This window comes from Penicillium canescens (assembly GCF_028828765.1).
Source record: "Penicillium canescens strain IBT 15451 chromosome Unknown utg000006l_segment0_segment0, whole genome shotgun sequence".
Taxonomy (NCBI): domain Eukaryota; kingdom Fungi; phylum Ascomycota; class Eurotiomycetes; order Eurotiales; family Aspergillaceae; genus Penicillium; species Penicillium canescens.
The window spans coordinates 4000923-4013218 of record NW_026703968.1 but is presented as its reverse complement, the minus strand read 5'-3'; the positions used below and the strand labels follow the sequence as shown (position 1 = coordinate 4013218).

Sequence of the window (12296 nt, the reverse complement as noted above, 5' to 3'; positions counted from 1 at the left end):
GCTACCCGGAACACATTGCCTAAAACGGGCCCCGGTGGAGACTTTTGACGGGCCAAGAAACTTTTGACGGGCCAAGAGATTGATGGTTCCCAAGCGAACAGTCTTGAATGTTTCCCTCTGGAATGAAGGCGATACAGGGTGGAATAAGTTATTCTCTAGAAATCCCTGTGGCTATAACAGAAATAAGGAGTGTAACAGTCTAATGTGGTAAAACCTCGCGTGTGAGAGATTTTACGAGTGGACCCGGATGAAACCGGTTTCAACTTAAATGACCGTTAATAAGCGCGTATTAGACGTTGGTTTATGCTTTTATGAAAGTCAAGCCCGATCGCCACGTTTTCCGCGTTTTCTCAGTTTTTCCCTTTTTCATCAACGCCCGAACGCCACCCATCGACGCCATAACGTTAGACAACGCCCTCTTCTCCGCCACGTTAGACAACGCCCAACTGCTCCTAGTTGATACTATACTCCCATGCGCTAGTATATGCTCAGTATATGCTCTCCCCCCTTGATACTCCCAAGCGCCACTATCTCAGTACTTTGATTCTCCCAAGCGACAACCCCCAGCGACATCATGGAAGTCTCAAAACCCGACGCGCCAACAGCAGATTCTACCCTCGAAGCCCTTGGTTATACAGCAGAATTGTCCCGCAACCGGTCAACATGGCAGGTCGTGTTCATGTGCTTCATCCTTGCCTCCGTGCCATATGGCTTGTCCACCACCATGTCATACGCCTTGATAGGTGGAGGCTCGGCCAATATGATCTGGGGCTGGATTGTCGTTTCTCTGATCATGATGTGTGTAGGCGCTTCTCTAGCTGAAATCACCTCGGTATATCCCACTGCTGGTGGTGTCTATTACCAGACTTTTGCCCTCTCGCCAGCCTGGTGTCGTCGCGCCACGGCTTGGGTGTGTGGTTGGTCTTTTGTCGCTGGTAATATCACTATTACGCTGGCTGTTAACTTTGCGACCGCGCTATTCTTTGTCGAATGTTTGAATGTTTTTGAGGATTCCACTGGTACTGGTATTGCCGCCAATATGGAGACTTATCAGACTTATCTTATTTTCGTCGCCATCACTGTTCTCTGTCATGCTATTCCCACTTTCGGGAATAGATGGCTCACCCATATCGAGGTATGTTGTCGGTTTGATGTCGGTACTCGCTTGCTAATCTTGAACAGACCTTTGCCATCTTCTGGACCATTGTTGGAGTGACAGCTATCCTGATTACCATCCTGGTTGTCGCGCATAGCGGACGCCGATCTGCTGAATTTGTCTTCACCTCGTTCGAGCCCCAATCTGGCTGGCCAGATGGTTGGTCATTCTGTATTGGTTTGCTCCAGGCTGCATATGGTCTTTCGGCTACTGGAATGGTCACATCGTGAGTATCTCGCATCCAATCTAATGTCCTCGATTTTGACTTGAATAGCATGTGCGAGGAGGTCCGTCAACCAGCCATCCAGGTTCCCCGGGCTATCGTCGGTGGTGTTGCTCTCAATGCCCTGGCCGGTTTCGCATTCCTCATTCCTATCGCATTTGTGCTTCCGGATGTTGCCATGCTCGCAGCTCTCCCGTCGGCTCAGCCTGTTCCGACTATTGTGAAGTCTGCCACTGGCAACTCCGCGGGTGCATTCTGTCTCCTGATTCCATTGATTGTCCTCGGACTGATCTGTGGGATTGGCTGTGTCACTGCTACGTCTCGGATCACTTGGGCGTTTGCTCGTGATGGCGCCATTCCCGGCTCCGGCTGGTGGAAAACTGTAAATGGACGTCTGCAGATTCCATTGAACTCATTACTGCTGGGAATGGTCATTGAGCTGCTTCTCGGATTGATCTACTTCGGTTCAAGTGCTGCTTTCAGTGCGTTCTCCGGTGTCGGTGTCATTTTCCTGACAATGAGTTATGCATGCCCTGTCGCGGTGTCCTTGATTCTTCGCCGCCGTAAGGACCTTGAGCGTGGTTCTTACAATCTTGGATTACTTGGCACCTTCTGCAACGTCGTTTGCATTGGTAAGTGGATGATGGTCCTCCTTCATTTTATCTACTCTCTAACAATGCTGTTTCCTTTTAGCTTGGTGCTTACTTGCTATCCCACTCTTCTCCATGCCGACGAGTATTCCCGTCACAAAAGACACAATGAACTATGCCTGTGTTGTGTTTGTCGGGTTCGTGGTTATTTCTGGAGTGTGGTATGGAGTATGGGGTAAGAAGAACTATATCGGTCCCGCACTCGAAGAGATCGATGGTCAACCCGGTTCACAAGCTGGTGACCACTCAGACATCGATATCGCCCCGAACAAGTGATTTGACTATGGGCGAGCAATTGCAATGGTTCGAGGGACCAACGTACCGTGCTGTTTGATAGCGACTACGCTTCGCTGAAGACAGCGCAACTCGAAACACTGCAGGTACACCTTTACACCCAGAGCTAGTTTCACGACTACGACTACCAAAGTGGTGTAATTCTGGGCGACCTGGCAGCTGGTTCTTGCTCAGGTCAATGCAAGCATAGCCCCATTCCGACCACTTCCGCCTATTTCTGTCAACGAAAAGAGGCGGACAACAGAAATCTTCGTTATCTGGCTTGTGGTATTCGAAGATCGACAAAGGTGTAGTATATATGTACATAACTCATTACCGCAGAAGTATATAGGACTAGGACTAGGATCTTAAAATTATACCCAAACAGTTCAAAGGAACCAAGCAGTTGTAGTCATTCATTAATTATTGAAGTCCTTTGGTGTGGTATCTCTATATACCATCCCTACCAAATGTTCTTACCCACTCCACTTTTTTCAGGTCCCCATGCAAAATATAAGTTATATATCACTTTCATACTATATAGCACCACCATTTTATGGTCTATAATGCTATAATTAAATTCCAGGGTTGCTTAGTAATAACACAATAAAATTTTCGCTTAATATTTGTATAATACCTACCCCTTAGCCTTCCGTACTACCTTCCAACGTCTACCTATGCTTAATACCAGCGCATCTGTCTTTGCCTAATCTAATGCCTTCTCAGCTTCCACTAGGCATTTTTTAAAATAATGCTAGTCTACCTCCGACCTTCCGATGTCAATAAGCTCCGGAAATAATGCAAAAAGCCTCACATTTAACTAACGCTATACCGGTTTAATTAGGTTTAAATCGGGTGAGTGCGCAGGCTAATCCTCGACGTATACTCCGTGAGTTTTAAACCACTCTTTCGTGTCCTTCGCTAGATAAATCCTCGCGTTATCTTACTTAAATACTAAATTAGGGTGTGGATTAGTATTATATCAGACTAGGTTTTATGTACCGTGAATACTCATATACATCATATGGGTCCCGTAAATCATGTCTCCATTCATCCTATATGCTACATGTATAACTCTAACAACAACTAATAGCGTGCCTAGGTCCTCTAAAGTATTGCAGCCGTTGCAGGGCCAGCTCATTTGCACGGTAGCTCATAAGATCCATGGCTATGAAGCGCCTTGTTTTCTAGGGACAAATTTATGACCTACAGTGAGAGTCCAGCAAGACTAGAGAATCCAGCAAGACTAGGGAGCCCAGCAAGACCAGGGAGTCCAGGAAGACGAGGAAGCCAGGACTCTCCAATCAAATGCCGCAAACTTGACTGAAACGGACCAGTGTGTACTATATCCACTGGTCCGGTTCTGCGCATTATACTTGCTGGCCCTTTCGACCGGGAGTGTCAATCTGCATGGCATGGCCTGGCCAAATACGAGAAGAGGGAAAAAGGATTAAGTGTTACAGTAGTTTTCGAAATCAGTTATACCCCCCTTACTCTTACTACTTCATTCCCAGAAAGTAAACCCGGAATACGCTAACCAATTATAGCTCACCGCTCATATAAGTTCGGCAAAACTGTGACGGTAATGGATGTGGCTGTAAAAATGAGTTATCGTAACGATACTGTAATTTTCTACAGTATTACCCTACAGAGTTTCGAGGGTCGAGACTTGCCTCGACTGTATCATGTCTGTTTACATAACAAGTTTAGTATACAGTATCTAGTTTTAGTACAGTAGTGATGTGATACAAGGCCAGTCACTAACCCATTCTCAAATGGCGGAGGAAGTAGAATGCAGCGAACAGACGGCCAAAAATATCAGCAGAAACGTACAACATTCCAAAACTTGTAGCAGTCCGGACCTTAAAAATATATGGTTGCTCCGTTCAATAAGATTTGGGTCCGAAACATTTTCGGTGAGGTTCGAAGGGCCCCAGTAAACTGATAAAAGTAGACTTAAAAGCAAACTTTCTCAGAGGTTAGACCTTCCTTATATCCAGGCGCTAAACAAGATTAAAGTGGGACCTCCTAACCTCTGAAAGTTCCACTTTAATCTGATAACAAGGTGGCGCTCCCGTCCGCTCAGACAAGGCTTACATACGAGACCGACCTACCCTACAATTTCTCGTCTGCATAGAGCCTAGTTCCCGTCGAATCTACGTTTTCATCCTAGTTCACCTTGCCTATCACAGCAGAATTTACAGATCGAAATAGTTTATAGACAAGAATATAGATCTTAGTATGTTCCACTCCCGCCAACGCGTTTTGGCGCGGCTTAATTAGCCATGTTTTTCATTGGGCACTATCAACTACGCTGAAGAACGGGTGATTGCTGCTCTAGTGCTAGGCAAGGGTGAGCAGGTCACCGTGAGTCCGCGAAAAGTGAAAAAAGGGGGTTAACAATAGCCTCGTGACCCTAGTATGACTCAGAGAAATCGGGTGCAACCGTCTACGTTACTTGGCGCTGTACTTGCCCTTTGTCATTAGAGTTTCACCGAAGTACCGCGGTTCATATTTGCAGGGTATAAGTGTCAAAAGTAAGCCGCATATTATATTGTAATCCATGCTTTTGTTCGATACCAGAACCACCTATAATGCCACCCTCAACCCCCTCTGTCAACATTAATGTGTTGAAGCAAGCATTCAACCACTTAAATGCACGAAACATCGATGGATGCCTCCGCCTGATGAGGCCGGATTTCATTATCAACATCGCGGATATGCCTTACCAAAAGCGTGGGCATAATGCCTGGAGAAATCATGCTCAGATACTCTTCGCTGCCCTTCCCGACGTCAAAGTCCACGTCGAGGACGTCGTCGCTGCAGAGGACAAAGTTGCAGTACGGGTGCGAATCAAAGGCACGCATCGCGGCGAATTTCTCGGAAACCGTCCCACAGGCAAGACGATCGAATACATCAGTCATGAATTCTATCGGTTCGAGAACGGTGAACTGGCTGAAGAGTGGATTTGTTCCGACACCATGACGATAATGAGGCAGGTTGGTGCCCTGTCCACAAACCGGCTCGTATCAATGTGGTTATCAGGGTATCGATTCTGGTTTGGGTTGGCTGTTGGAGCTGTATTCGCCGGAGTTGTACCGCATATGGTTTAATTGAATTGGTGTCTAGGATTGGGGAAGCTTAGGGAAACTTGGGAAGCGATTAGGACCGAGGGCGAGAGAACGAGGATTGAGATGTATCTCTACGGAAAAGTAGCATCACGATACGTTTTGGTCACTTGTTATCCATCGCTAGAGGTGGCTAATCGACCGAGGAATGGAAGTGCCAGGCTGAATATTGAATCAGCGGGAGATTCTAGTGACGTGGTCAACAGGTGACTTGCGGAGGACTTGTCCGTTTTATTATTTCTTGTATCTATAGTTTCCTTCTCTCTCTCCGTGCCCATCAGTCAGATCAGTTTATCATCAATTACATCTCCACTCATCAATTTTTCATCGAAGTATAAGTCCCAAAAGCATCCTAGGAAAGATACTCGAAGTTTTAGAGAATCAGATCGTGGAAGTACCACGCGGGTGGAAGACTGCATCGAAAGCGGACGTGATTGGTGAGATCGAGGAGCTACCTGTACGGCACCCGACAGCCAGATTCCTCCCGTCAGGAAGGCACGGAGGGTAGTATGTACTGTATGGCTGTTTCGTAAATTACAGTATCTGACGTTTCGGGCTAGTATTGTAAATTATGTGAACCATTCGAGGAAGCGGTCTGAAAGGCGGAGTTGGCATCATCTTCCCATATAGCGCATTTCTGATTCTTGGTTGAGAATTAAGATTGAGTGTGTAGGTATAACTGTAAGCTGGATATTTCTTCGACGACTGGAGAGTCCGTTACCCCAAGATGGAGAAAGGAGTAACAGCTGGCCAATGACATGATGATATTGTAACAGGAATATATTGGCTTTTAGTTACTCCTTTCTCCGCCCTAAAGTAACAAAGCCCTTATTGGTTTGCTTCCAGTTGTACATAATCGAAAACGGCCTATACAGTTGCAAGTGATAGCCAATGCTCTAGAAGCTTCTATGAGTTGATTTCGTCCCTTAGGATGCGAGTAGACAGGTCCCTACACTAAGCACGAGCTTATGATGAAGTCACAAGGAGAAGTGAAACGTTAGCTATGCTACTCTAAGGTAGAGAAAAGAATACTAGAGTACCTAGTCTCTAATTATATATTAGTTCCTCTGATCTATTAGCTCTACGCGGGAGCTTTATACTATACCCCTCGAAGTGATTGTATTCATTTGTTAGATTCACGTTTATATATCGTTAGCTATAGTATCACGTTCTATAGGAGAAAGGATCCGTGGGCCCTAGCTTGTTATCTCCTAACTATCTAGAAAAGCGAGGCTAGATACCTGTCAGGACCTTTTACCTGACTGAGGATGTTTAGTCGGCCTGAGGCATCATGATGCCTCAGGGCTCAGAAGTTATTGAAATGATGCCCCAGGCGATGGTCTCACCGCCCTCGACTGGGCCAGTCTGTATATAAGCATTTCTCGCTGGGCTGTGGAACGGGCCAGCGCTCAGTTTCTTCATACAATACACCCCTATTGTACTACACGCGTAACTGGGCCATCTACCTCGCTTACCCACCTAAACCTAGAGACTGCGTGGTCTCACATCAATAGCTGATCTTTATATGGCAGTAAGCTGCGCCGTTTTGCTATTTTTTGCATCAATTTTTCATTACAATCGGAGCAATAGGGGAGGTGTAGGAAGAAAAATAGAAAGGTGAGGTGGTTGCCGGGTCAAATTGTAGTGGGGTAGTGGGTAAGAACATTTGACTAGTATCTGTATGACAAGTATCTGTAAATAGCGCATCAGTTCTCTTAAAGCGCCGCTGACAATGGGACCAATCATCATTCCAGAGCTAACACTATCGAGAATACGTGGGACAACTTTTAACTATGCTATAGATCGCTGACAGAGAAGAATCATTTCCAGCACACCTGCGATCAGGTCTTCGGAAACAGCTAGCTACATGGATCTTTGCAAGCTCCTGTTCTGGCAGGGTTTTTGACGAATCATGGGTGCTTGGATTGTTAATAAGCAGATGCCCGAACTCTGACAGGGTTCCTGTTGCTCCTGGTATCAAGATTGCGTTCCTAGATCTGTCCAACCCCTGAGATGGACTTCCACACCACTAGTACGACCCAAGTACGACCACTGTAACAGCCAGTTACTTGAGGGGTTATGCAGGCAACAATGGGCCATCAAGCACCAGGGCGACCACCGAAATCAAGATAGTGCTCTCTTTCTCTTTTACCCCTTGCGCATTTGGTCAGGGAAGAATCGTTGGCCCTTTCCTCGTGTGGCGCTCCAAAGGCTACGTCTTAGGCGGTTGTACCCGTTACCACTGTTGGGAAGGGAATCTACCTTTATTGGCAATATGTCGCGAATCATTCATTTCAGAATACGAGCGTTCATAAGATTAATCACACAAATGCCCGCCAAGAAAAAGGGATTGGAGGCTCTGTACGAGGATCTTGGGTGCTAAGTGGGGCTGGAAGGGCTTTCTCGAGCCGCTGAGATTTTGATCGACAGGGAAAATTAACGAACACCACAAATCGGCCTATGGTTTTACTGAGAAGGAGAGTTAGGGCTCGCAAGTCTATTTGTGGAGTGATGATCTTTCGCGGCTCAGCATCCACGCATTCCCGTGTTGAATCGTAGACCCCTTCGCTAAGGTCTCTTCAGCCTCGTATAGCTTGCCCCATCTCGTGTTTTGACTGGATTACAGCTTCCGACAAGTAATCATCGCCCTTGGCACTTCCTCTTAGAGTAACCGTGAAAGGCGCAGACATCGTATAGAGCTTTCGCTCAAGCGAAGAGAATGGGAACCTCGGAAGTGAAGCGAAACCAGCCGTATATAAACCAACTCTGAACCGCAGCCATACCAAGTTCCGTATCAGCTTTCTTGCACCGTCCTCCCTCACTTGGAATCCCAATAATCGCAGCCTCCAGAGCTCCCGCCCTGCTACCCCGGTCAATACAAATTCCCCCTGAAACAGCATCATGCGATTCCTCTCCCTCGCTCTCTTGAGTATCGCCTCCATCGCCATTGCCGAGGGTACCTGGAAGGACACCGTGGGCGACGTGCCACAATGCATGAAGACATGCCTTAACAACTTCTACAAAGACGCCGGTCTCGAAGACAAGTGCGGAAGCTCCGACAGCGCCACCACGGACTGTCTCTGCGGTGTCAAAGATTCCGCGTCGGAGGTCCAGGATGCGGCCAGTAGCCTAAGCTCATGTATTCAAAACGGTTGCGACTCCAGCGACCTGGCGGACGCTGCCACCCAGCTATCGGATTTCCAGGACCGATTCACCGAGCTCACAAACCAGTGCACCTCATCGGGTAAGTTTCTCTCATGACTCTTCCTTCCCTTCATATGTGAGAGTTGTAGGCTGATTGTCAACTCTGCAGAGTCTTCTAAAGGTGCTGCCAGCTCCACTGTCCCTGGCTTCAACGCACTGCTCGCCTCCGGAGCTCTGCTTCTCGTCGGTGCGGCGATGTGAATCAATCCAGCCTCGATGATTTGAACCTTAAACTTGGTACTGTACATAATACAAGATATCAACCATTTAGCTTAATTAATTTTGATACTTTTCATCCAACATAGTATCCCAGCGGTATATATAAACCATTGCCTTACTCTAATGGCTGCCATTTATGGCTTTTCTGACCCACTTCACTGTGGAATTCTCCTCGTTGTGTGAGAGTCCGTCTCTTTCCTAGACCCCTCCACCATTTGCCTAAAACAACCCCACTGGGCCCGTGTGGAAATCAGCATTGCCGCCATGCCACTTACCCTTTTTGAAAAGTGACAGCAACCTAAGCGGCATCGTAATCTCGCTACGAAAGGAGAACGGAAAGCAAACAGAAGGGAAGTGGTTTGAGCCCTGCTGAAATGTTGGGATATTGTTTTCTACGTTGTTTCGTGCACAACGGCAAATAAGAATTTTGCGAAATCGACCGCCGTCTTCGTATTCCACACATTCAATCGTCTATACTCGGCAATAAAGGTCTCGATTGACTGGGTGGGAATTAATAAGGGATGTTTTATGTCTTAATATCCGGCGAAGGGGCTGTCAATTTGGCCAAAGTGAGAGGAGCCTTATTTATTGTTAATTAGTCCAGCATATATGTAATAGGGGGTATAGTAAACCAGCGAAAACGAGCAAAAACGAGCAAACGATCTAGAGAGATGATACTAGGACCAATGCTGTATTAGTAGGAGGATTAAATATCAGCTTTCGGGCTACGAGGCGGCCAAGAAGCCATCCTTGACCCCCCGTCTCCCATCTCCTACAGTGTCTTGAAAGCCACTCACCCCGCAACTCCACCCGAACGAGCTACCCCCCACATCGCAACTTCCAGGAAGAATTCTTCATTTCGACCACCTACTAAAACATCGCCGCCAGAGCCCTTAGGATACTGTAAATCCTCACTAGGTCACTCCGTTATATTAATAAAACCAAGACACTGCTTCGACCGTTCAGCTGCAAACACCCAATGACTGCAGACGCTAATGCAACGACAGGGATCGTTACATAAGGTCACATAGTTGTTCGCTTTCACTGGACCAGCCGCCCGTTCGTCCCTCGATCCTTTTATTTATCGTGCATTGCTCGCCTAAACCACTAGACAAGTCCTAGAATATGGGTCTTGTAGGAAGTAAGATTCTCCTTTAAAAGCTACAAAATATATCTGCTACGAGGCAGAAACGCAAGGCTCCACTTAGATAGACGTAATCTTGCGGGATATAGGTGAGTACATATGTCAGCTGGGTGACTATCCGGGAAATTGGCTAAGGGACCTTAGACAATTCAACTACTTAAGTCTTCGTAGACACACGTTCCCGAAGATGCTCGAAGAATTTGTCAGGACCCCGACCTGCCAGGTGCCTGATGGGTGTCTGAATGTATACAGCGAGCCTAGGCCCTCGCAATGCGAGGGTAACTGATCGCACGCATGGACCATGACGGCCGTGCATGTCACTAAATACATTAGCTAAGCGCACCATGTATTTATTGTGCTCGCTGTCCTCGCATGGAGGACCAGCAATTAGTCTCTTAATACACCTGCATGTACATTTGCCGATAGACTCTACTTCCCGAACTCGTACTGCTACCCTAGGACCTCGCAGGGTCCTAACAGAATCATCGTTAGGAACCGTGTAAATTTCTCCCAGGCAGTTCTCAAATCTGATTTTGTTTATATCTTTTTTACAGCATAACTCTAATGCGACAAAAGGGAGAGACCTGCCACGCAAAGAGAGTTATTTAAGCAGTGCCTACATTTAAATATCCCGAGAAACAAGGTTCTATGGATGATCATCCCACGGAAGCCCTCTACGAGGGAAATTGCCATTGCAGGGCTGTGCGCTTCTCTGCAATCTGCAAAACTGCCGTCTCTGCTGTCACAATTGACAGTAGTCTCTTGCAACTAACTGTATGTACACGCATGCATAACACTCCCCCCACCACCCAACCCAAGATTAAAGCCAGGTGACCTTGACTCGAGTCTCCCATGATAAACACGAAAGTCGAGACATAGTATTATTTAGCTGGGAAAAGGATTTACACATATGTACCGGAAAAACTATTAGAAACATCCTCCATAATTTCCTCTTGATGAAGAGCACCTGTAGTTGTGCAGCTAGCCAACGCAAAATTCGGCCCTGCCAGCCAGTCTGCCCATTGGGGCCCTAATCGCTGGTTGATAGACTGTATCATAAACTGGCCAGCGTCGCTGAACATCCATGTATCTCGACGAGAATGCAGTAAAATTGCATAATGTGAAAGAATTACGAGGGCTTCTGGCTTGCGATCTGCCAAAAGATCAATGAATTCCAAGGGCACGACCACTGGCCAAGTGAATATACCCAGGGACGTGACCCCTTTTGGGAAGGGGCTTTTGCCAGTCGCAATGATTCAATGGTCTCTTCGTAAGTATGGGAGGTGGAAGGCTCGAGGCCGGACGTTCGTATGAGTTCGAACAGCCGGCTGCACTCCAGATCCAAGCTAGTTTGCTGGTTCAGTCGGGATGTTTGGTCTTTCAAGATAGGCCATAGTGGTGTTCCAGCCAACAAACCCCAGTGAGCACCTATTACTGTGCGGGCTCCGCGATGTACACGAAGATAGTGAACGAAATTGTCGAGAAACTCATCGAAATCATCACCTCGGTTGATAAGAGTGTCACAGAGCATGTGTAATCCAAGAAACGATGTGAAGAGAAAAAGCGGGACAACGGTTTCCGAATTGACTTCCGAATTCATTTCGTGAAAGATTCTCAGAGCATGGGTCTGCAACTGAATGGCATGATGCCGATAAGAGTCACGACGCCGAGCACAACTTGTGCTAAGGTGTAAAGCAGCTATAGCAAGCAGCTCATTAATCAAGTAAGGTGCTGTTAAGCTATGCTTCATCATCTCTGAAAAGGAGATATCCATGTCGCTCGCACTCTCATGTAGTGATTTCAGGGTTTCGGTGGCTAATTGATGAAGCAACTCAATATGAAGCATGTTCACAGATGGATCCTGAAGTTTGTCGGGATCGCAACACGGACTGGCCTGAGAAGACAAGGAAGTCACTGGGGAAGCCGTTCCTCGCCTCCTTGTGGTAGCAGAAGGTATGAATGTGATATCCCCTTTCGGGTATTCACATTCACGTGCAGAGTTAGTACACTGTGTACATGTCGGCCGAGTCTCGTCACACTGACTGGCCCATCAGCAATGGCTTCAGCTGGTTTCTTTTGAAAAGCGATATGTACCTTGATTCGGCGCCGCTTGCAGACAGCGCAGCCTTGCCGTGATTTATTGTGCGGTCGGCGTGGAGGCATATTCTCACCGAAAATGGACGGCAGGTCTTGAGCTCTAAACCAAGGGAAGAATAGGTGGAAGATTTCACTATTGTCGGATAGATTTTCGATGGGTGGCAAACCGCGATGGAGCCTAGAAACACACTTCTCACGGCGA

General features: G+C 47.0%; 3 protein-coding genes across 3 annotated transcripts; all 3 read left to right on the top strand.

Annotated features, from left to right (window-relative positions):
• The first annotated feature begins 330 nt into the window (after positions 1-330).
• Positions 331-2720, top strand: N7446_010340 (uncharacterized protein). The gene is made up of 4 exons (XM_058519083.1): positions 331-1135; positions 1183-1382; positions 1431-2011; positions 2073-2720. The coding sequence occupies exons 1-4, from the start codon at positions 575-577 to the stop codon at positions 2303-2305; spliced, it is 1575 nt and encodes a 524-aa protein (XP_058369871.1). The 5' UTR covers positions 331-574; the 3' UTR covers positions 2306-2720.
• A 2112-nt stretch (positions 2721-4832) lies between these two features.
• On the top strand, positions 4833-5415 carry N7446_010339 (ester cyclase; the record flags this gene model as incomplete). The annotated part of the gene is made up of 1 exon (XM_058519082.1): positions 4833-5415. Exon 1 carries the CDS (start codon positions 4897-4899, stop codon positions 5413-5415), a length of 519 nt encoding a protein of 172 aa, XP_058369870.1. The 5' UTR covers positions 4833-4896.
• A 2916-nt stretch (positions 5416-8331) lies between these two features.
• N7446_010338 (uncharacterized protein) lies at positions 8332-8835 on the top strand (the record flags this gene model as incomplete). Its single annotated transcript, XM_058519081.1, has 2 exons — positions 8332-8674; positions 8744-8835. 2 exons carry the CDS (start codon positions 8332-8334, stop codon positions 8833-8835), a joined length of 435 nt encoding a protein of 144 aa, XP_058369869.1.
• Positions 8836-12296: the final 3461 nt, after the last annotated feature.

What these genes read in the sequence shown, in the direction of transcription:
- N7446_010340 (XM_058519083.1), top strand. Translation starts at nt 575, where the DNA reads ATGGAAGTCTCAAAACCCGACGCGCCAACAGCAGATTCTACCCTCGAA. An exon ending in GATGGCTCACCCATATCGAG is followed by an intron (nt 1,136 to 1,182) that starts GTATGTTGTCGG and finishes AATCTTGAACAG; the next exon opens with ACCTTTGCCATCTTCTGGAC. An exon ending in GCTACTGGAATGGTCACATC is followed by an intron (nt 1,383 to 1,430) that starts GTGAGTATCTCG and finishes TGACTTGAATAG; the next exon opens with CATGTGCGAGGAGGTCCGTC.